General features: G+C 36.6%; 1 protein-coding gene across 4 annotated transcripts in view; it reads right to left on the bottom strand.

The window, feature by feature from the left end:
* dock1 (dedicator of cytokinesis 1) overlaps positions 1–24236 on the bottom strand; it is a 220416-nt gene that overhangs the window by 182996 nt on the left and 13184 nt on the right. For all 4 annotated transcript variants that reach the window (XM_023340653.1, XM_023340652.1, XM_023340651.1 and 1 more), the window contains exons 2-10: positions 13117–13200; positions 12376–12416; positions 12209–12264; positions 10751–10847; positions 8787–8935; positions 7600–7735; positions 4464–4621; positions 3019–3100; positions 1608–1743 (exon numbers count right to left, since the gene is read on the bottom strand). In XM_023340653.1, coding sequence (XP_023196421.1) covers positions 1608–1743; positions 3019–3100; positions 4464–4621; positions 7600–7735; positions 8787–8935; positions 10751–10847; positions 12209–12264; positions 12376–12416; positions 13117–13200 — 939 coding nt within the window. The remainder of the gene's footprint in view (positions 1–1607; positions 1744–3018; positions 3101–4463; positions 4622–7599; positions 7736–8786; positions 8936–10750; positions 10848–12208; positions 12265–12375; positions 12417–13116; positions 13201–24236) is intronic.

The raw sequence follows: 24236 nt of genomic DNA on the forward strand, positions 1-24236 counted from the left end.
CTATTGTTCCAACAGGCAGTATGTACTCTCTGTTTTTATCTTCTTTAGAAAGCACTCTTGGCTCAGCACTTCTGTGCTTTTTGTCTCTCTTTCTTGGATAAAGTCACTGACAAATCCATTTCTCCTATTAACAATGTTTACTTTTTGTTTTCTCTCCCACAGACAGTACTAATCGAACAGTGTTTTTTGCTGCTCAGCTGGAGGATTCTGGATCTCCACTGTCGCCACATGCTTGCTCAGAATGAGACGTTTCTGCATCATAGACAAATCAGTCCAATCAGTTGAAATTTGACTGCGTTGTCTTAATGCAGTCAAATGTACATTACTGTCTTAACTGGGCAGTATGTAGTGGAATGAAATCAATGATTGATTCAAATTCAGTTTGGACCATTTTGGACTCCATTTACCTGGTATATAAGTTTGACCTGTTTGTCCTGTAAAGTGTTTTCTAAAGGGCTTTCTATGAAGGAATGAAAAGTACAGAAATGACACAAAGGTCAAGCTGCACTTTCAACAATGTCATACAAAAACAAGTGGACTGATGTCACAAAGCTCCAGAGACATCTCCCCCGATTCCACAACAAGAGATTCATTAAGAAAACCATTGCTTTTAGTCTGAAAAAGCCCTCAGTATTTTACAGAGAACAGGGGGCACATTATTGATGTCTATGCAGCTTACAGATGATGTGAATAAGAAACGATGCTAGTATGACCTCACATTTACTCCATTACCCAAGAGGCTACAGGACATGCACATAAAGCTTTTATAACTAATGGAAAAGCAAGGCACAGCTATTAAAACAGAAAGAAATCTTCATGCTGTGCACAGTTGTAATAATGTTGTCTAAAGATAGGCCACCAATAAATCAGCTTGTCATTTACCTTCCCTTCAAGAGGAACTGGGGAGGGAAAGGGGACGGGGGGAAACACAACATAATTTTCTCTGTTGGACAACTGCGGGCTAGACGCCAATCTAATTAGTTTACTATACACCTGGAGGTTTGCCAACAAGGGATTAAAAAATATATAATTCTTTTCTCTCTACTTCAGCAAGGTCTCTGAATTTTAGCCAAAAATATTTATTCAGTCAGGCAAGGACCAAAGGCACCACACAAATTATTCGCAATGAGGTTAAAAAGACGTGTAGCGCACAGCACACCCAATAAAGAACTGCTACAATAACAGTTCTTCTTGGCCTTCTTGGTCTCTCTCTACACTTAAAGAGTGAGGTAGAAAACACAAGATTATCAATCATTGTTTTTGGCTGATTGCCAACGTGAGGAGTCACCAAGATATCCAACCAAACCGAAGCAGAACAAAGAGCCTTCCAAACTCAGTGACCTTGCAGCCCAAACAACGCCTGTCTTCAGATTTCCCTGCCAGCTAAACTTGAAGACAGCAAAGTAGGAACTGCACATTAAGTTTGTTATTAAGCAAACTCCCTGATTCTGGACCACATAGGCACTCTCTTTTCTTGTTCTATATGTTGGCAGCTCTGGTACAAGAAGCTAACAGTTCTACTTTACATAAAGAGAAGGAAATACATTTTTTTTAAAACAAATTAGCAAAAACATTAGATTACAGTGGATCATGTATCTTCCATTTACCTGCTACTCCAAAGGGTCTTCTCAGGCCTGAAGTCAGCTTCTTGGTGTTGTTGTCCCGCAGCTCCATACGTCCCACTCTGACAATCTGACACACAAAACTGATCTTCTCTCTCTTTAAATCTTCACTGCCCAAGTCCTACAGAGGAAGAAAAACTTAATAAGGCTGTGACAGCTGTCCCTACTGTCACACAGAGACCGGAATGGTAATCGTTTTCTGTTCATCCTTAATATTACTTTACATATTGATTAGTGAATAGTTTAGATTTTTATCTTTAAAATTATTTTCATTAGCCTGACTCTTTAGTTAACTATTTGCAGTGCACACATTTAGTTAACTTTATCTGTCAGTGCTTTGTCTTTTTTGTTAAATGAAACAAATTGATTTTTTCTTTTGCGTTACCAGCTTCCTCTGGAGCTGCTGCTGAAATCATACAGATGAGCTCCAGCTAATTGATGTCATTATATGGCTTGCAAACCTCCTCAGTGGGTCGTTCCATATGTTTGCCAGGGGAAGGGGAAATTTGATCTCTAGTTTAATTTGACCATTTCTTTACTGTTTCTTCTTTTTGGAAGTTAGTTCAGTTCTAATATTTATTTAATTTAAATATTTAGTAATGTGTTGACCAGTATTTGTTTAAGTTCTTGTGTGTTTAATTACCCCCTTGTGTGTTAGCAGTGGTCTGATCAGCCACTATTTAAGTTCACCTCATGTCTTGTTTGTTAGATCAGTTTTGTGCTTGAGTTCTTTGTGTTACTACTTGAGTTGTAGTTTGTTATGTTGACCTCAGTTTTGGGCCCAATTCATCATTTTTTAATTATTTTTGGACTTTTTGTAACAAATTAAGAATATATTTTGGAATCCATTCAACGTCTCTCTGGCTGGTCTGTGTAAAACCCTCACAAAGGCTTTAAAGGCAGATGATGCCTCACCTTAGGAGTCTCAGCAAAATGACTTCTGTACATCTGACACCGAAGTTATGGCGACACATTTATAAGAAAAATGCATATAAACGTTTAAGCTCAATCATAGATGAATTAATTTAACTTCCAAAAGTTTTCATACCTTTGTAAAACAGCCAAATATTTCAGCAATAAGTGATTTCAGCTACTTTTGAGAATGTGGCAAAAAATGTATTTCCTTTGAGGGGTCTCGACCAAAACCAGCAGAGTGCTTTCAGCGCGTGCACACCTTCGCTGCTGCAGTTGGGCTTCCATTAGACAGAGACGACTGCCTCAGAAAATACATATAGCAAGTCTTGATCTTACTGAGAGAGCTTAACAAACACAGGCTCTCTGCAGAGAGGCTCCCAATTGCCTCATAACATGGCTGAATAAACAGAACTGCAGTCGGGCGAGCACATGGACACACACACACAAAATGACAAACGTTCACGCAGCCAAACACACTCACTGTAAAAACCGCCCGCAGGTTATGAAGCTGGTCGATGTCTTTCACCAGGCCGGAGCTCGACCATTTCACCAGGTAGTTCTCACTGTGAGCGACAGACGAGAAAAAAAAAATCATTTCCAATCTTCCCTCCAAAGGAAAGTCAGACTTTTAAGAGCTTAAAACTGTTTTTGACAAGCAAAGTGTTTTGCAAAAGTGTGCATGATTGAGTTTCAATGGATTTTACTGTGGTTTTATTTTTAAAAAACATCACAAAGTAGTGGATAATGGTAAAATAGAAAGAAAATGGTTCAATAAAAACCTAAAAATTAGGTGCGCATTTGTGTTAAGCCCCGTCGAGTCCGTACACTGAACCTTTTTTTAAAGAAAATATTTTAAGATTTGCCAGCTACCAGCTTTGAAACATCTGGAGATCGAAATCCTGGCATGTTCTTTTTGGCAAATGAGCTCAAACTGAGTCAGACTGAATGGACAGTGTTACTTACTTACTGTTTAATTTGGACTTTGACTAGGCCATTTCTAATCGTCACAGTCCTGATGAAAAAGATTTACAGCAGCTCTAGTCACATCTTTGGTTGCTTTTAACAGGGTCTCTTTAAGTATTTACCTCTATTTCTTGTCACTGCTGAAGAAAAGCATCCCAATAGGATGATGCTGCCATCGCCATATTTCACCATCCAGATAGCACATTCAGGGGAATGTGCAGCTTTAGTTCTCCAACTAAAACTGCACAGGACCACTGGATTTATACTGAGATTAAATTACACACTTCATTTTCAAAGAGGATCAAGAGAAGGAGAGACTGAAAACAAATCCAAGGTACACTTCTCAGATGAGTTTTACTACCACTTTACAATTATCCACTTCTTTGTATTGGTCTATAACATCAGATCCTAATAAAAATACACAGGAATTGTTTGGGGTGTAAAATAGTGTTTGAACGGCTCATGTAAAATGGAGCACTTTAACATAAAACTGTTCATCATGGAAATATAACATTTGCAACATGCAAAAAATGTAGAAATGTAATTCATTCTTAAGAATCAGTTTTAGAAAAAATATGGGTCAGAGTTTTACCATATCAAGAAATTGGCTACAAAACTGCCAGTTTTTGTTTTTTTAATATGCAAAGATCAATTTGGCATGGAAAAAAAAATCAAGTTTCCACATAACATTTCCCAAGGGTTCCTTATCTTGGGTTTAGCAATGACTACCAAATTATGCATTACAGTTGTCTAAAATTTAGGACTGATGATAAAGGCAAAAGAAATGTCCCACTGAGTTCTTCTAATCATACAACTTTGATGTCAAATCCCTGAAAAAAAAAAAGTAAATCCTTTGACTGCAGGGCTCAACTGATGCTGTTTTGACAAGGACTGTGCACATAAATTAGAAGAGAAAATGAAAGACAGAGGAGGAATCTGTAACCATGTAAACTTATGGGATACCTGATAAACTTTGACTCCACTGGATCATACAGGGACATGAGCACCTCTGCATCCTCGCCAATCTTGCACACCACATTCTTCAGAGTCACAAAAAGGGCGAATGCCGGAGTGGAGGCAAACTTTGCTTGCCTCGTGAGATCAATATTCTGCTTCTGAGACTGTTGGAGAAACAGAGGAAAGGCTGTCAATGTTGGATTTTCTTACCAAACATGTGCAGTTGAGACTTGGGGCTCTGCTGTAGTTTAATGATAAAAAACAAAGTATGAGACTTACAAAAATGATTTCTTTCCTGAAAAAATTAGTCAGAATTCAGTATTATACGCTGTATAAATAGTCACATAATCTATTATACTATAGATAAGCCACAGTAGTATATACATACTACTATGTATGTACATAGTAGTATAATAGCCTACTATGCGTTACTTTGAATACTCATCTAAAGTATGATGAGTATATTTATAAATTAAATATTTATAAGGTCAACTAAACTAGCCAGTAAAGAGCTCTAATTGAATACGTAAGATGAGAGACCACATGAAAGTGGGGCACTTTGTCTTTTAGCACTTTGCACACACTGCCACCAGGTGTGGAGAGCCACTGACCTGCCAAAAAAAAGTAGATTGAGAACATGACTGAGATTCTGTCTCTCTTTTATTTCTTTGTGGCAGGAGAGGCTGCTCACTTTTCCCACTTGTACACTAAAAGTGGCAAAAAACTCTGTTCCAGCCCACACAGCAAAGGAATCACAATTCTCTGTACAAAATAAAGTCCAAAGCCCTAAAAAGTTGAAATGCTTAAATATGCTTTTATGCATGATTTTTAATTAATACCCATTATTAATTTATGTTTAGAATCCCATGTATCAAATCAGGGTCTCAATAAAGGAATTTTCAAATAACACATATAGGGTCTGTGACTGAAGCTGACTTTATGATCCCTGTTCCTGGCAGTCTCTCATTTCAGTGTCAAACTTGACATGACCAGCATTTTTTAAAAAGCTGCCCATTTTCCTACGACAGCCCAGTATTAAAATTCTATTATATTTCAACTCTCATTATTTTGTTAATCTAATGAGTCTGGATTTTCTCAAACAAATGTTTCGCACCTCTAATCCTGTTGTCACATTATATTCTGTATTGTCGTGTCTGCTGGCAAACAGAAAAGCCAGCAGAAACAGAAAAATCAGCTGATTCTGCTGAATCAGGATGATGTATGTTACTCTTTTTACAAATGAGAATTACAAACTTCCTCATAATGAAATATTAAATGCTCTGAGTGTCTTCAATTGGTCAGAGAATTTTAACAAATATATAATTTATTAATTCATTTAAAAAATACAAAGTCACAGATTTATTACATAGAATAATATATTTCTTTTAGAGAATTAAAATTAGTCCATAACACAGAAATCTTTAATCCATAAATGTTATGGACTGTCCTACTGGTGAGAAATGATCACAAAAGCTAATGCTAACTATTGAATCCTGAATAAATAGATTGTGTTATTTAACTGCTCTTTAAAGTTACCAAGTTGTCAGCTATCAAATCAATGTCTACAAGACATTGATTTGATTGGGGCTCTGTACTAGCAGATGCCGGCTCTTAAAAAAAAACTATACAAAATATTTTAATATTAACACTTTCTACTTATTAACAAAAACAAAAGAGTTCATATTAAATGTGTTTTTGGAGAGAGAAAAAGCCTAATATTTCAGTGTGGTAGTTCCAAATTATAATGCAAAATCATTCCGGATGCAATCACATCCGGAATGATTTTGGTTTTTAAGACTGTTTTATGCAAGGGGTAAGGATGTGTTAGAAAAGAAAAAAAGAAGGGAACAGATGAGTATGAATGTGATCTGAAAGATAATTTTTATGTTCTTATTGATCCATTTTTTTTACACAGTAATCTAAATTGCTCCACACTGTATTGAGATAACGTTCTACGTTGCATAAATGGACAGAGGTTGCCAATTGAATCTAATCTTTTTTTGGGGGAAATTGAATAGAAAGAGGAGAAGAATCATGGCCAACAAGGGGGAAAAGAAGGTGTAAGAGGTGTCAGGACAAAGTGAGAAGATAAGACAGGTGATGGAAACATAAGAGGTGAGACTGAAGAAGCAGTCTCCACGGCAACTCTGAACATCCTATTTCTGAACATGTCGTGCATCATCTTTTCTTGCTTACATATGTATCATTATAAAGAATGCAAAAAAATCTTTTTGTATGAAGGTCAAGAACTCTAGAGTACATGTTTACCTTCAAAAGTGTACATTTCAGCAGTAGCTGCATAGCAGAAGGAAATGAGGCAAAGGATTTAAAAGGATAAGAGGCTTAAGGGAGCTTTTTATACTATAGTTAAGGAAAATGTAGATTGTTTTTGCAAACACATTATCTTAATTCCACAAACTGGCCTTCACACCATAAAACTAAATAGAACGAGAATGACTTTTTTTATTCATTTAGCCCATTTTCTACTTTTTACTTTTAAAAACCTGATGATTCACTGTTGTAGCTGAACAGAATTGTAGCCTGACAATAACCTGCATTGTCTTTCTCAAGATATATTTGGGTTCTCTGTAAAAAGTCTTGACAGTATGAGCCAGTGAAAATGGTAAAGGACAGCTTCCAAGTTAGTCCGGTTTTATTCAATGCTACGATCGAGGCACATTCACAGTAAATAAGCATAGATATGACAGTAAGAGTTGGGTTTAAATTATTTCACCTGGGATGTTGGAACACTGTGTGCTAATAGTTCATACCAACCTGTTTATGTTACCGTCACAATAATGATGGAATATATGTCTATCAAAGTGAACTCAGCATTTAATAACTAAATGAACTCGATTTACTAAATGAACTCGATTTTCTTTTGGTTGTTCTAAATAAAAGAACTTCCTCTTATTGCACATCTCACAACATATTTCTTGATGAGACTTGACATCAAAGCTTTTAAAAGTTGAGTAAGAACATGAGGAAAATGTTACACTATATTAATTTGCTTAGCAATTCACAGAAGTCCTTAACAGAAGTTCTGAAAAAGATAAATATGAACTTGTATTTTTGCACCATGTTCTTTCTCTTTAAATTGCTTTAGATTCAAGAGGAGGACCATGATCCTCCTTTTGCTAACCTTCTCCTCTTGAATCCGGTCCTCAATTTGTTTGGAGGCCGCCTCATGTTCTCTGAATAGGCTGACGGTGCTGGTGAGCTCTGGGTCCAGAATGTTTCCATCTTTGTCTCTGACCACCAGATCAAGATCCAAGTATCTAGAATTGAATAAGAAAAAGACGGTGAACATAGTTCAAAGCATGTCAGGATGAACAACAAAAAGCAAAACACATGGTTGCATTTTTGAAAAACCAAACAGCATGTAGTCACTGTGTGCTCCCAGTCAGTTTCCTTATTTGATGCTCAGATAATTTTCCCCTCTGCTCCACTGTTTTCTTTCAAAGCTCGTCTGGCTTTTCTTTCTCCCTCCAGTGTTTCTGCTCTGGAGGGACTCGGCAGAGACAACAGCGGGCTGCCAACATGCACCTAATGGTTTTCTTTTTAAACACATCAGTATCTGCCTCTGCAGTGGCAAAAGCAATATCTCTACAGGACCAGGATTTAAAGTTTCATCACAGCAGCAGAATAGAGCTCCACAAAACTCACTGCCAAACAATTTTGTTGTCTTACTGCAGAAACAATGAAAGTCATCACTTTGTGATGTAATACCCTGGAGTTTGCAGAGGCACCATACAGTGGCTTCCTACAGTTGCATCTTAATGAATATGAATATTTCTGAAAAGCTAATTTGCTTCAGAAATGTTAAACATTTTCAAAGTAATATGCAATTTTTATTTTCTTCTGAAAAGAGAAATATGGACACCTGAGCTAGCTCTTTTCTTATTTTCATTAAACATTTTTCCTTCCACTAAATTTTCCATTAATATGTTTGGATACAGAACTGTGAACACCGAAGTGGTTTATTTCTGCAATAAATGTTTAGATTTGTATGTATACTTTTATGTAATATTTCAAGTTTCTGACCAACTAAATTTGGGATTTCCATTAACTATACTCCATAATTATCAAAATTGACAGAAATAAATAAATTAAATATATGCTTCTGTGTGTAAAGAATCTATATTGTAAGGCTTTCACTTTTTTAATCTGAATTATAAATTAACATTTCAAAGATATTCAAATCTATCGCCCTATACCTCCACTCTAATGAAGCCCATCTCCCAGGAAGCTATATTTTTACTTTCTTCTGAAAAAAGGAATTATAATCCAGGACAGGAGGAGGCTAAAGTCCTTAAACGAAATGCTTACTTGTTGCCATAGTCTATCTTGGAGGTGACCTTCTTTTTGAGCTCAGTGAGCTCATCCTGCGGGAGGGTGCCAGACAGGATCTGTGACCGCCATTCGATGAGGTCGTAGATCATGTCACGGACAGAGTTGAACATCTCGCGCTTGTCCCCCTTTTAGACAGAATATTGTACAACTATCAGACATGAAGAAACTAAATGCCAAGAGGTACTAAATCTTAACAGCAGGTTAGCCACTTTGTGCTTCATTTCTGCAAGGACATAATGCAACATATTTGTGTCAAAATTGGTACAGTCTGATGGATATTTGCACCAATTTTTTTCAGAAAGAAAAACATTTGCTCTCTCTTTGTCCTTCACTGATGTGCATTAAGTCTTTCTTGTTTAAAATTCTGGGGAAAACGATAGAACTTTGTAATTTACTGCAAAAGTTATGCATATATTCAAGTGTACATTTTGCATAATGGTCCAAAATTACTTAAATCTAACCTTCATGTACAAGAAGCAAGCAAAAAAAAAAAAAAAATAGACTAAGCATTTCCATTATTTAGTACATAACAAAAACACCCAAAATCCATATTTAAAATGCTGTGTATGAAAAACACAGTACATCTTTGGTGCTTCAGTGGGATTTATGAAGGAAAGGAACAAATACAATTATCAGCAGGGATGTCCACAGATATAAAAACAGCTGCTACATGCATCTGCAGCATAACAGTAGTTTCTATAAGCTCCAGAGGATATATTTATATTCTCACACACAAGGGTGGAAAATATCAGCAAGGAACCTAAGGAAAAAAAGTATTGCTTCCCATCAATATGAGATTATTTCTGAACAATATGACCAAGGAATATGCAGAGAAATCCCCTGGTGAACAGAATCAGTCAGCTCTGATTAGTGACTGGCTAGTCAGAAACTCAGTATAGCAGTTTCTGCACTTGTTAATCTTTTGATGTTTCAACCTTTGTTGTGGTATATCCTGGATATGGAAAACTTGACGTTCTTTTGAATACACATAGCTGTTTTTGTAATGCTAACCACAATAATTTAGCTACTCATTAATATAAGACGCTAAGTAATTAAATTAAAGTTTGTCATTCTACAGCAAAAATGATTACTTACAAGTGAAAAAAATTTAAGACAATTGCCATTCTTCCTAGAAGAAGAGTTCAGGCCGTGAAATGCTCAAAGAAATGAAAAAAATATATACATACAGAAGAGCTGTTTCTTCAGGACTCAGTTAGCATGTTAAATTGTTCGGTTACTGTAAAGTTAGAAAAACATTTGACTAATGTTGCTATTTTTGGAAGGATTGTGATAAGAGAGTCTGTTTTCTACAAAAAGAGTACTGCAATTATAATTAGCTCCTTGTGTGCTGAAAACAAAATGCAGCACATTAGCATAAACACAGCAACGATCGTGCACTGAAGTAGAGGGGTGATGATGCACCTTGCATTGAAATAATGTGTTTTTACAGATGAAGTTTGGTCGAAACAGAGACATCAGCACATGCTTTTGGTTGAGAAACATCAAAGAAAATGTATTTAAAAATAGTTGAAAGAGCAAACTGCCAATGGTCCAGTCAAAACCCAGATCCCAACTTGATCAATATGTTGAGGTGGGACCTTTAAAGAGCTGTGGCTTAAGCTTAATGAAATAAATCAATGTTATAAAGAAGCGTGGGTGTTAATTCATAAGGTGTTTTTGTTTTTCAAGCACACCTTTTTTAATTATGGCTTCATGTTTGTTTAATAGATAACGAGAGAGGAATCTGCTGTGTTTCGTACACTTGATGCTTGACTTAAAAAAAAAGCAAAACACAAAAAAGTCCAGATCCTTTTCATTACACACCGATACAAAATGTCCCAGAGCAAAAACAGAGTGTATCTTTCGTTTTCCACACTTCTATTCTGTGCATGCAACATGAATGTGAGTGAGTGAGTGCAGCTTTTGGTAGGCTGACTCACCACATACAAGTCCCTCCATATTGTAGCCCACTCCCGCAGCGTTGTTGTAACCTCCTGAACCAGAGGCAGCTCAGTGGGAATAACAGTCTCCTTTTGCCTGCAGCAACAAAGAATGCACAATCCAACTTTATTCCCTTAAAAACAACAACATGTGAACTTAGGAGGTATGTCAAACCTGTGTTAGACTCAGTTAATATTTCATTTAATCAATAAGACAGTTGAATGGAGTGTAAGTACATGGCGGCAGTACAAAAACCTATGCAGTTGTCACTTGAGTAAAAAAAAAAGGAGAAAAAAATACTAGTTTCTTATTACATTATATTACATGCTGTTATTTTGGACCCATTTCTAACTTGACAAAGTGACAGCAGGTAATACTTGATTTAACAGCGGATTAGGAATTCACAGTCTTTTTATTAACACATCAACATTACTTTCCTCTCCCACTGATCAGAGCAATTTTTGATAAAATACACTGTTCCTAAAAATAATCAACCTAATTCCAGCATTCGGATCTCTGAGATACACAGATGAAAAAATAACAACACATACATTTTCAAAGCTTTACTACTAAGGAAATGCTCTTAAAACAACGTTTACATTTAGATAATGGCAGTAAATTTCTGATTTTCCTCTTGATTGGCCCAAACTGGTGATTATCCAGCCAGACCAAAAAACAATCAAATCTTTTTTTAGTCAGTGAAAACACATAAGTCCAGCTTTCTTTTAGCCATTATACATATACAATGTAATTTTGACTGTTTAAAACCTCAACACCTCATGGAAAAAAGGCAAATAAAAATATTTTTAGTTCTACCTTTTATGCTCTAATAGACTTAGACTTAGACTTGTACTTTACTGATCCTTTGGGAAGACTCCCTCAGGAAATTGAAGTTACCAGCAGCTCCCAGGCAAAACACAAAGTTAACACACAGTAAGCAAAAATGCAAAAGAATACAAAATACAAATTAAATACTAAGGTACACACTAAATGTGAGTAACCAAAACCTTAAATTATGCAAGAAAAACCTTAAATTATGCAAGAAACAAGGAATAAGAATATAGAATATAAGACTATAAGTAAATATAAATACAACACAAAAAAAATATAAGAATTTGACGGATAGATTGACCAGTGATATCGTATTGCACTATGTGGTTTGACCTGATAAGTATGGAGAAAAATACAAGGGGTCACTACTCCTTCCACCCTCTGTCCTGTGTCACCCCCCCCCCCCAATGAGGAATTGTACAGTCTGAAGGCATGGGGGACAAAAGATTCTAATTACCATGCAGAGAACTTACTTGGCCAAAACTGGGAAAGGAAGTCAGCACTTTACATAATTTCAGATTGGAAATCCCTCTCATTACAGTTATCAATATATATGATTTTATAAATGGCAAAATTTTTGATCATAGAACAACCTTGTATTGACATCTGATGGTAAAGATACTGACCCACTGCCTTCAACCGTGGCATCCTTTAGGTGGATGTAGCAAGCAGGAAATATGCCCTGCAATAGGAAAAAAGATAAAAATGTAACACTGTTTTACAGAAATAAATACTAGAATTCTAACAAATTATGTCACAAAGGAATTAAAGTCTTTGTTTATCAGTCACTTACCTTTTTTGATTTTCTCCTCAGCCTGTATCCTCTGTACCAGGCTAGTAAAAAACAAAAATAATATTGCTCTATCAATTGTCATTTTGTTTTCAACTATTTAGCATAAAAGTAAGACTAAAAAATAGACTTCAACACAATGCATGTTTAATAGCCAATCAAAAATTGAATAAGTTAACAAAAATTGTACAGAATATTCAGTAAAGGTTTAGAACCGCCCACCTACCGTTCCTACAGTTAGAACAAATACAGTACTTTATAGCAATAGTAAAGCACAGAAGTGGAGGTGTGGCAATGTGACGGTTGCATTCAAAATTATTTTTTCTTTTGAATTTTCATAACCGAACTGCACTAAATGACAATGACCTCAAACAAAATAAGCAAAAAAAAAAACAAGCTGAACCAACTTCTATGATTGGAATTAAAGAATGTGTAAATATAGAAAAGCACAAAACATCATAGTGAATTCTATGGTGTGCAGCTCACCAACTTTAAAACCTGATATATCATATCTCAAAGCCATTGTCAAAAAGTAAAAGAGGGTGTACTTTTCTTTTTACTGAGATTGCAAAAGGCCTCTTTACAAAAACCCAGCTGACAATGTTAAAGTTAATAAACAGCATTTCTCTCCACCAAGGTTGAACTTTTCAAATTAAAAATATTTGCTAAAGTCTGAAAAGAGAATGAAAAGCTACTTAATATTCATTTCCAGGTTGTCAGCGTTCATCAAGTGTCAGTTCTCACCTTCATATGTCTCAAGTATGTGCACCGTGTCTCCGATCTGCAGTGACAGTTCCTCTTCTCCCCGGGCATCGTAGTTATAGATTGCTTAAGAAAAAAAAAAAAAACAGAGGACAATATATGAGAAAAGGATATTACAGGTAGAGGAAAAAGGCAATAAAGTATTTCGTTCCCTTAAGGCTCGAAATGTGTGCCGCTGCAATGTGTAGTAAAAGTTAGTGCACGTTTACACGACATGCACCCACACTCTATGACACAGTGTGATGGTTGGGTGTAGCACCAGTTTGAGCTGTGACATCAACACACTTCCACCACCTACTGCAGAGAAATCAATACTAGAGAATGATGTCAAAACAATACTGATGACAAAGACAAAGTTACTTGAAGCAAGACGAAGCAAACAAAACATCTTATGGCAATCTGGACTGTCTCCAGACAAAATAGTATATAATACTTGATTAGTTTTTTTTTGTTAATTTTGTTATTTACTAGCCATGCAGTAGAAATTATAATAACCTAATGCCTTACAGAGCATCTCGCTTTTATAGACGCTGTGCTTGCATGTCTGGATCTTAAGAGAAAAATCAATATGCAGTCATAATAAAAAGCAGTTTGCTTACTAGGACGTTCAGCCTAAGCATTCTTTTCAACACAATACCGTAAAAGAACACTGCAAAAATTTCAGTCCAAAAAATAAAAGTGATGCACTAGTCAGTCAATTAAGAGATTTGAATTGGGAAATATTCTCTTGATTGGTGATCCAACAAAAATCAAATTTATTAAACAGGAGAAAAATAATTTATGCGTACATATTTTATTGATGATGATCACTTGAGACATTTAGGTCTACATTTTAGACGGTTGCCAAAAATGTAAAAATGGTGGCTTGACATGCAAAGTAAACTACAGTAATAATTTCACAGCTCGAAGGTTAATATTTATGCCTAACACCAAATCCAGTCTGTATTCAAGGAGCTCCACTGCAGCAGAGAAGCTGGATGAGTAAGGCACAAAAGTATCAATTGAGGTGCGTGTAATGAAGCTGTAACAGAAAGAGCAAGAGGGCTTTAGTTCTCGTGGTAAAAGGAACTGTCAGGTCTAAATACCTATTAGAGACAATTTAAACAAACACAGGAAAGACAAAGAGAGTTAGATTCTTTTATACTCGCGAGGAGAGCAGACAGAGAGATGTTTCCAGTTACAAATCTCCACCTACTCTGGAAACACATCTCCCGCTCCCTCTATTTTATTGATCTTTAGGAACCTGCCACAAGGGGCGCTGCAACCCTATGGGGTGGGGTCAAAGCATTCATCACATGGTTGCAGCGCTAAATAACATTCACTTCTAGACACATGTTATCTATACTCTAAATCTTTCTTGCTCCAGGCCCGGTGTGAAACAAGACACATTGCATAGCTTCAAAGCAACGGCTTTGTATCACAAAGAAGCACAGAGCAGAGTTTATTGTCAGGCCTGTAAAACTCTGCTGGGAGCAATTAATACCTCTGTCTTGCAGGAAGTCCTGCAGGGCAACAGCTGCTGTGAGTAGCTGTCACCCCTATTTCCCAGGGCAGTCTCAGGATAGAATCAAAGTTATTTAACACACAGAAACATTATCTAAATGTAACTACAAGGCTACATGATACAACAAATATTTGATAATTACTAATAATACAATTTATCCAACAGGAACGCTATTATACGCGAGCGAATTACAGGGGAAAAAAGCCTCTTGAATGTGATACAAGAACCATACAGAGTGCATTAAAATCGAGACAATGGAGAAAGAAAAATATGTAAGCAGAAAAGTAACCAAATAAGCATCAAAATTAAGGAATCAATGTCCTGATGTGGGAATGCACACTGAGTCGCTTGAACTGAGGTTTCCAGAGGTGAATGACTGCATAGATAAAAAAGAAAGTCTGCAGGCACTGCAGACTTCCCAGCACGTTTATCCTGCAAGTGTGTTATCCATTTTCCCCCCCCAAGAACCACCTGCCACTTGAAGCGCTCATTACAGTTCATTAGAGACATCAGGTGGGACGTGCCATTCTTTTTGGTTCTCATTAGCTCTAGGGGGCTTATGTCTGACAGCCATGCAAAACAAAGTCTTTCTGCTTTTGTTGCCTTTGGACTCCAACCCGTTTTTTACATCTTGCTCCCGCACAGGGAAATAAATGCGCGTCTTTTCTGCAGTGGATTCTTTCAGAACAAGATGTCAGTCAGTTCAAGACGTTAATCAGTAAAACTTTTAAAACTCCAGTTGTTGAGATTCACTGACCAGCAGGACGGTTGAAAGTCACATTTCTATTGCAAATATTTTATTGTACTGACAATTTTTGATTTAAGCAAATAAATAAATAAATACAAACTAAATTGTTTAAACTGGGGATTCACCTGTTGCAGTTTTATGGCTGATAGCAGATTACCGATCTTTAAAAAAAACCTGACCTGAATATTACAATTTTAGCCAATTTCTTTGTCGCTAAGTATAACAAGGAAGTCGCTGAGTTGCTAACAGTGGGGTGACTATTGTTTACTGCAAATGTGCAGACATGACCCAGAGGGTGGGTTTGTCATGGCAGAGCAAAACAGGACAGTGGTTGATTTTCAGACCTTTGCTGAAGCAGATATAATCGGTGGAAAAAATCTGCTTCATATGTAAGAAATAGCTGACCACAGATATCCCAAAATGAAGGAGATCAGGGCCGTTTTACAGATGCAAATCAAAAGCTACTAATGATTGTATCTTTGGTTCGAAAGCTTCAACCAAAGATACTGATATTTATTCAGTTTTGATGATCTTAAGAAGCTGTAAAAAAACTGTAAAGACAGCACTTTGCTAATATTTTGAAAGCAAAGAAAAATTTAATTCTGTGTTGACATTTTAAATTGACTTTGATATTTCATTTTATAGAAACATACACAAATCTGTCTCAGAATGTATATCCGGGAGTCTGACACCAACTAAAATGTAAAAAATCCAACATCTTCCATGACAGACTGTATCACAATATTTTGTGGTAATGTTGTGATAATGATGATGAGAACTATTTATTATTTCCTTTTTAGGCAGTGACGGCATGAGATAACATATATTTCCACAAATACTAACACTGGTCTCTAAAAACATATCAATTAGCAATACACTTCTTTAGGACACCAGTCACAAAAGAAGTGTGATTTGTCCTGCACAAACTAACTGCATTTAATCATATTTTCAAATTAATTAATGTTTATTTATACTTTTATTGAACAAACAGTGGAGAAAATGGTAAAACTAACACTCTTGACAATGCAGACAGTTTTTTAAATTCATTTGAATTAATCGTGACAATAAATCAGGATTCTTATAATAAAAAATTATCACAATAAATTATCAACGATTCAATAAATGTACACCCTAGCTGAAAGCTCAAGAAGATAAAACAGAACTTTGCTGTTATATGTCATGTTACTCTCTTGTCCTGTCTTTTCCTGCCTATTTAACAGCTCAAAAATAACAGAGTTAAGTCTTACTTCCTCAGTAACAGCATGTGTTAGTACGAAAAGTGCACAGCATGTTGAATTGCAGAAGTCTTTGCAATATTAACGTGCAATATTGCAGTTGCAAAATATCTTGGATGTCATGTTTGCTAATAATATACTTAGTCATTTGGGTGGAGTTTCACTGCCCTTTATGTCCGCACCAAAGAATATTAATTATCAAGATCTGAAAGTTCAGACATTGTGACGGGAAAACTTTAATAAAGGCAAAAAAACTGAGTGAGGTAATGTTGTCAATTCAATATCCAATATTGGGACTCATTCATGAGAATGTTGAGTTGATCTACAGGGAGGAAGTCTAATAGGTAGATGGCTGTTAACGTGTTGGACTTGTTAAACTAGTGATGAACAAAACATGAGACAAAATTCCTTATCAATTGTGTGTTCATATCTATTCAAGCATTTTTCATGCAAATTTTGTTTGCATGTTGCTAATTATGCAAAAAAGAGGCATTGATTTGATGTATGTGGACTATTTAGCAGTCCACTTTCTGTGTGGTCTACACCAGTGTTTCCCAACCCTGGTCCTCAAGGCACAATGTCCTACATGTTTTAGAGGTTTCCCTGCTTTAATGTGCCTGATTCAACTGATTGCAGTTCAACAAACGCCTGTTAATCAGTCATCAATTGAAATCTTCTGGACTGAAGCAAGAAAATACAATCCTAAAACAATCAGGGCTGTGTGCCTTGAGGACCAGCGTTGGGAAACACTGGCATAGAGAAAGCATGAAATTGTGTCTATCACCTGTTTAATTCAATGCTGTTGTTTTTGTTGTCCTTTTTCACAAGCATGTCCACAGTGCATTTAGTCATCCCCAACAACAATCTAACAAATGTGAGCCATTGGCCGACAGCAGAACAAAGACAACGGCATTCATTCCAGCCCCACTAAAACACAAAAGGTGCCTAGAAAAATAGAAACAGAGCAATCAAAAGGGAGGTGGGATTAATCTGCGTTGAATAGTAATAGCAGAATAGCCACTCTGCAGCAGTGGTAACAGTCAAATTATCGTTTCTAGCTAATGTATTTATGCAAAGATTTTTTTGAAATTTGATCACATAAGAGAAACTTTAACATATGTTGTAGATTTTTTAAAATAAACTAACACAATGCCTAAATATGAAGTAGAATAAAAATTATACAAAATGTTCAAAATTATCTTACAGATGAATTTCTGATGAAATGGGTTTCCATTCTGACTTCTTTATTCTTATTTCCCTAAATAAAACCTGTGCAGTCAATTGCCTTCAAAAGTCCCTTAATCCGTAAAGGGAGAAATACTGAGTGTATTTCTATCCTACTGTAAAACAAGCAGTTCTGTAAATACCTCATAGGATTGTTGGTGAACACTGGTGAACAAAGCGTTTTGAAGACTGAGGAAAACAGCAGATGTGCGAGGAAAGGTGCCCTGGTCAGAAAAGAGCAAGGTTGAAAGGTTTGGCCTAAATGCAAAGGATGTATTTGGCATGGCAGAGAACACTCACCAAATATCCCATCCTTACAGTGAAACACGGTGGTGTTAGCATCATGCTAAAGGGATGGGTTTCTTTAGCAAACAGGTAAGCCAGGATAACAGCAGGAAGCTGCAAAGGACTTGAGACTAAAGCAGATGTTCACCTTTCAGTTGGACAATGACCTCCTAAACATAAAGCCAGAGCTACAAAGGAAAGATTTAAATCCAAGCATTAAAAATGGTCTGAGAATTTTTGGCAAGAATTAATATTTAATCCACTGTGATTGAGCTTTATCAATTTGGAAGGAGAGTAGGTAACTATTTCAATTTCTGTAATCTTGCAAAGATGCAAAGATGGTGGAAACGCATGTCAAAAGAATTCAACCCGTATCTGCAGTAAAACCTTATTCTCCAAAATACCAACTCGGTCGGCTGAATATGGATGCTCTGCAGACATTAAAATTTTATTAGAAAATTTTCATTTTCCTTCCTCTTCACAATCATTGCTACTTTGTGTTTGTCTATTACATAAAATCCCAATAAAGTTTGTGGTTGCCTGGTGACAACATGTAATAATGTTCAATGAGCGTAAAGATATTAAAATCAGCTTGAAAATCACAGAGCTTGATTGAAACCTGGACGAGTTCATCTGATTTTGCATGTTATCCAAATAGCAAGACGAGATCTGGCAAAAAACAGAACGCTCCATATTTCAACAGAACATGATAAAACACCTCTGTCATCGCTTCCAGTGAGACTCTCCGATTTCAAACAAATGGAAGCTGGGAGAGCCGGGGATATCCTCTCTGGGTAAGACTTTTTTTCAAATGAACACAAATAAACAACCCTGGGAAGATGCTGCCTAAATGACGCCCATCTAACACAGCCCTGACATCCGAGGCAATCATTGCACAGTTTGCTGAAATCACCAAAGAGATTCCAGTCACGTGTGGATTAAATGACAGCTCTGATTACTCATAAACCTATATTTGCATATCCAAGTAAACTGATGTCAATTAGGGAGCAGTGAGGAAGAGAAAATCCATCAGAGGAAGAAGACGAAAAGCGTTAGGAAGTGGACCATGTTTTCCCTCGAGTGTGGCATGCAAATTATTTTCTTGAAACGGGATAAACAGCAGCATCATTTGATAGGGAGTGAGGTGGGGGGTTGGGGAGCTCATTACCATACATAACCTCTCGCATAAGGGCGTGTAAACTCACAAAACATTATCATCAAAGGAGACGAGTTAGGAATCAAATTATGGAACTATCTACTTAGCCAGTACACGTCTACGCCCTCTCTACAATTATAAGCAGCCTCATCTAAATAGTGGACTGATTGTAATTCTACACTTTGCACTCAGTAATGGCCTGTACTAATCCACGCACAGTATAACATATCATTACACTTTGAAGATAATATTGTAGGTTGATGAAGAAGGGGTGGAAAGAAGGAATAGCTCTGAAAAAAATAGCTCCCTGGAAAGAGTCTGAGTCAGCTGAGGTTTTTGTTTGAAGTCCCAGTAGGCAGAAGGCTCCGAGCCATCCAGGAAATCCCAGACAAAAGGGATTCTACGAGAGGAGAACCCATAAGCTGAGCATGAGGCAACTCTCAATCTGGATGGGCTGGGCTATTACAGTAAGAGAACTAAAGAACAACTTTAGATTAAAACTTAAAAGAGGCTTCTAGCTTTCAACTGCGTGCACAAATATCCCACTGTTCCAATAAGGATCAGCGTTCGGTTGATCATTTTCAATGTCAAGCCCTGGTTGCATCTTTTTGACCATCAGAGAACTCAAAGATGATGCAAATATTGAGCAATGCATGGAAACTGCTTTAATGAAAGAAGTTTCAGAGAACATAATGGCTTTTTACTTCCACCTAACTGTCAAGAAAGTTGGAAGTGAATCTGTGAAAAAAGCTAAGGTTTGTATCAAAATGTTTAGAATAAATTGGATATGGTTTTCAAATGCAGTCAACATAAAGACAGAGACTGTGTCAGCATGTATCTGCTAGCATTTGTACAATCCGAATTATTCAACAGCGATGTTTCACCCTCCAGTCTAATGTGTGGCCTTAATGAGCTAATTTGTCAGCTGCCTACTCTGGAGAAATTGTGATCCAGTATTTCATAACTTATCCTTGTATGCAAATACCACCAAATTTCACTTTTCAGAAAACTCTTCTAGACCATACATTTCACCAAATCTTTGCTTCCGAAAGAACTGCTGTGGCAAGCAGGGTTGCAGTCAACCTGTTGTTGTTGATTTTAGACAAAAGCAAAAAGAGAATACCATGGTGAAGATGAGCATCAAGTATTGTTATTAACACACAATAGAAGTTGCAATAAAGTCACAACAGTTTACTGGATTTTGGTCATGGGTAGTTATTTTTAGTAGTGACACTTAAAAAGAGAACAAGACCAAGAAGAGGACTATGACACTGAGTGCTGACCAGACACCATAAAAATAATCAACATCAGGGCATGAGAAATATATGCCCCTATTTAAATACAGATTGACTAGTTTAGGTTTTTCCAATTTTTGCTTTGAGTTTAATGTCTCGTGTATTTCTCAGCTACACTGAAGAATACAACCATTATCCATTATCCTTTAATTGCAGTCTGATTCCATAAAGTGCAGAGAGGCTACCCTTAAAAAGCTACAATTGAAATTTATTGGGCTAAACCAATAGTCTTTTAAATCTCAAATCTATGTAGATTCATGGATGTGAAACTGATAAGATCTCCACGTTGAGCATGATAGGGATATGTAAATAAATACATTTTGATCAAAGGCAAATCCTTTGTTCAAAAATCCAGAAAACCCCCCCATAGAAATAAGAACTGAGACTGACGAAGGAAATATACATTTAATACAGCGCTTAACTTGAAAGAGGTGGACTTTAACAAGCATAGAGTGGGCTGAGAACACTCTCCCTTCTCTGTGCAGCAAGAATGAATAGAGGATGATTATTCCACTCCAGCTGCATTTCAGCTCTCAGAGGAAAGAAGGACAAGTTAGCAGAGAGTAGCTCCACAGACACAGATTACAGCCAGAATAATCTATTACCAGAAGTTATATCTTACTGATGAGTTATATCTAATGATGAGCTGGACCTCTTATTATTCATTATTTTGAGGCTATATAACTTTATAACTGTATTGTGTAACACATTTTAAAATGCATATTTAGACCATGCTCTCAAATTTGCTGAAGACCAATGACATAACTTCTTAAATAGAGGGTTCCACGATTAGTTGACCTAAATATGTTGTAATTTTCTTATTAACTAAAAAATTGCAATTTGTGATACAGAAAAAACTCATAATAACTTCAAAAAATTTGCATCTTTTGCTATATTTTTCATCCTTGGAGATTGTCATGTTTTCACCAGCGCAATGCATGCTGGGTTAATGATCCGGTTTTGGCCGTTCCGTACTGGAATCTATAGAGTAAACACAGGAAGGCTAACGTTACCAGTGTTGTTGATTATTATATTGCGTTTGACCAGTGTAAATTTAGACAATGCTACACTGCGTCGCTGTTGGCTATAATTAAAAAAAAAAAACATAGTGAGATGAGTCTGCATGGCTTCCCACACAAAAAAAATCTTCAGAAGGACCTACATTTGTGCCCTCAACACTTCTCTTCCCTTGCAATGTTTTCTAAACAGAAGAATTATGCTTTTAAAGCAAGATTGAAACTTAAAGTACATTTAAAACTACAGACCAATGCAATACAAACCTGCATTGGTACTCCTAAGAAATCTACTAACATACCATTAAGCTTTGTTTAAACGGCAGACAAATTGTTTCTCCCCTGCCCATATCGCATTGAAAACTCCTGACAGTATTAACTGGAAATAGTTCCAGCTAATACTGGACAGTTTGTTATCTCCGCCATATCAGTGTTATCTTGTACCGTTAGCATAGCTAGAATGTGGCATCCTTTGGCATTTACGTTTTTTTCTGTCTGTCTGCCTTATAGGGAAAGAATCTATATAAGGCAATCTGTGACAAGGAAATAAATGGCGCTCCTGGATTGCCTGTTTTGCAAACATCACCCAATAATGCATCACATAGGATTATGCCCAAGTATTTCATTTTCCCTCTGTTTTCTTTTGAATATTTTAGATAAGTGCTACAAAACCCCATGAATAGGGAGGTTCTTTTGAAAATATTGAACTACAAATAGGCACTGGTGCACAGTATATTCACTTTGATGCAAATTAGTATAAATTAATATAATTAATTTTCAAGAAATTATATTGACAATCCTACCAATACATATTTAATTATTTTTTCCAAATTCAATTTTTGTTTTAGCATGTCAAACTAGAATCTTTACTTCAGTCAAACTAAAAGACTTTCCCCCAAAAGTAAAGATACGATGCAAAGTCATTCACTTGAGTGTAGCCAAAATATCCAAATACAGAGCTGCATTAGCAAGAGCAGAGCCAATCAGCCATGCAGCAACTTCATGGCACTCAGATAAAGGGAAACCTACAAAGCAGGAAGGCATAATTATTTCAAGTTCCTCTCTAATAAGGTTTAATAAGAGCTTTAAGTATTCAGACTGAAGTCTGACGGTTCTAAATTAGAGGAAAACTCAGACAGCGATGTCACAGAAGAGGAGAACACCAACAAAACAAACCCATTTCCTCTTAGACCAATTACACACAGCAGCCTTTTAGCTCTGTCTGCAGTTGGAAAGTGGAGATAAAGCCATTGTAATTAAACTGAAATTAATACACGCTGCTAGACAGAGAACGCCACAGGTTTTTTTCCCCCTTGCTGGGCTAGAACCACATTGTTCCTCTCGCTCAAAAAAAAAAAAAGAAAATCCAAAGAGGAAATACTACTGAAGATATGACTGTATCACAATAGATGGGGCCATTCCAGAAAGAACTGCTGATGCTTTTTATGTCTTTAGGAAGTTGAACAATACTTCATGTAGCGAATAATGTACAAAGAAGTGAAGAGAGTAAAACTTTATTGTTTACTGGAAGGGAAGGAGGAATTTTTCCATGCATGAAAAGATAAGAAATGCAAAGAGAGAAGCAGGTGGCAAAAACAACTTAGTGCCAGACTTAGACGCCAAAGTCAGTAATGTCTTTTGGCACAACTTCCTGCCATTCACCAAGCCCCTGTAGAGGCCTGTGGCCACAATATGGCAGGGCAATAACTTTACTGCCACAGCTTCTGTGGAGCTTTAATTGAAAATCATCTTTGTAGTACAACAGGGAGAGAGCAAGAACGAGCAGATCCAAGCTCTTTACAGAGCAGTGAGCAAAGCCTTTCACTGAGAATTTCCAACACAGTGGTCTAGTGTTATTTGTGGGAGTGCATGAGTGTGTGCTGGCTCTGCGAACCCAGCTTGCACTTTGCACACAAATCCAGAGCTGCAAAAAGAGTAATCTTTTGATTTTACATGACTCAGTTTTATTAATTTTTTTTATTTGTGTCATGCAAAAGTCTTTACACCCCTTGAACTTTTTCACATTTTATCATATTGCAACCACAGATGATATATCCTTTTGTGACAAAGCGCTGCGTGTCCCGAGGCCGAAACATCATCAGTGACCCCTCACACCCCCACCATGGACTGTTCTCCCTGCTGCCCTCTAGAAAGAGGTTCCGCAGCATCCGGTGCAGGTCCACCAGGTTCCGAAACAGCTTTTTCCCACTTGCCATCAGACTGCTGAACTCTTAACTGGACTGCACTCAAAAACTGGTCTCCACTTCATACCTTGCACATATACATAGCTAAATAACTTCCATTTTACTGTCAGTCCTGCACTTTATATTTTATATTCATATTTATATTCATATTTTATACTGTATTTTATTTTATTCTGGAGTAACCTCACAACATTGGAACCTCAAAACATTGTCCTGAGCCGTATGCAACGAAATTTCGTTCTGTATACACCCTGTGCATGCAAACTGACAATAAAGTAAGTCTAAGTCTAAGTCAAATGTTTGCAGCCCTTCTTCAAAAACTAGAATAGCTCAGAATGAAAGATCAGTCTTTGCACAGAAATATGCACCAATTATTTCTTGCTCTGCTTTCCAACTCTCATGTAACAAGGCTAAGGACCCTGTAATTACCTTTAAACA

Source organism: Xiphophorus maculatus, chromosome 10, assembly GCF_002775205.1.
Source record: "Xiphophorus maculatus strain JP 163 A chromosome 10, X_maculatus-5.0-male, whole genome shotgun sequence".
Classification (NCBI taxonomy): Eukaryota; Metazoa; Chordata; class Actinopteri; order Cyprinodontiformes; family Poeciliidae; genus Xiphophorus; species Xiphophorus maculatus.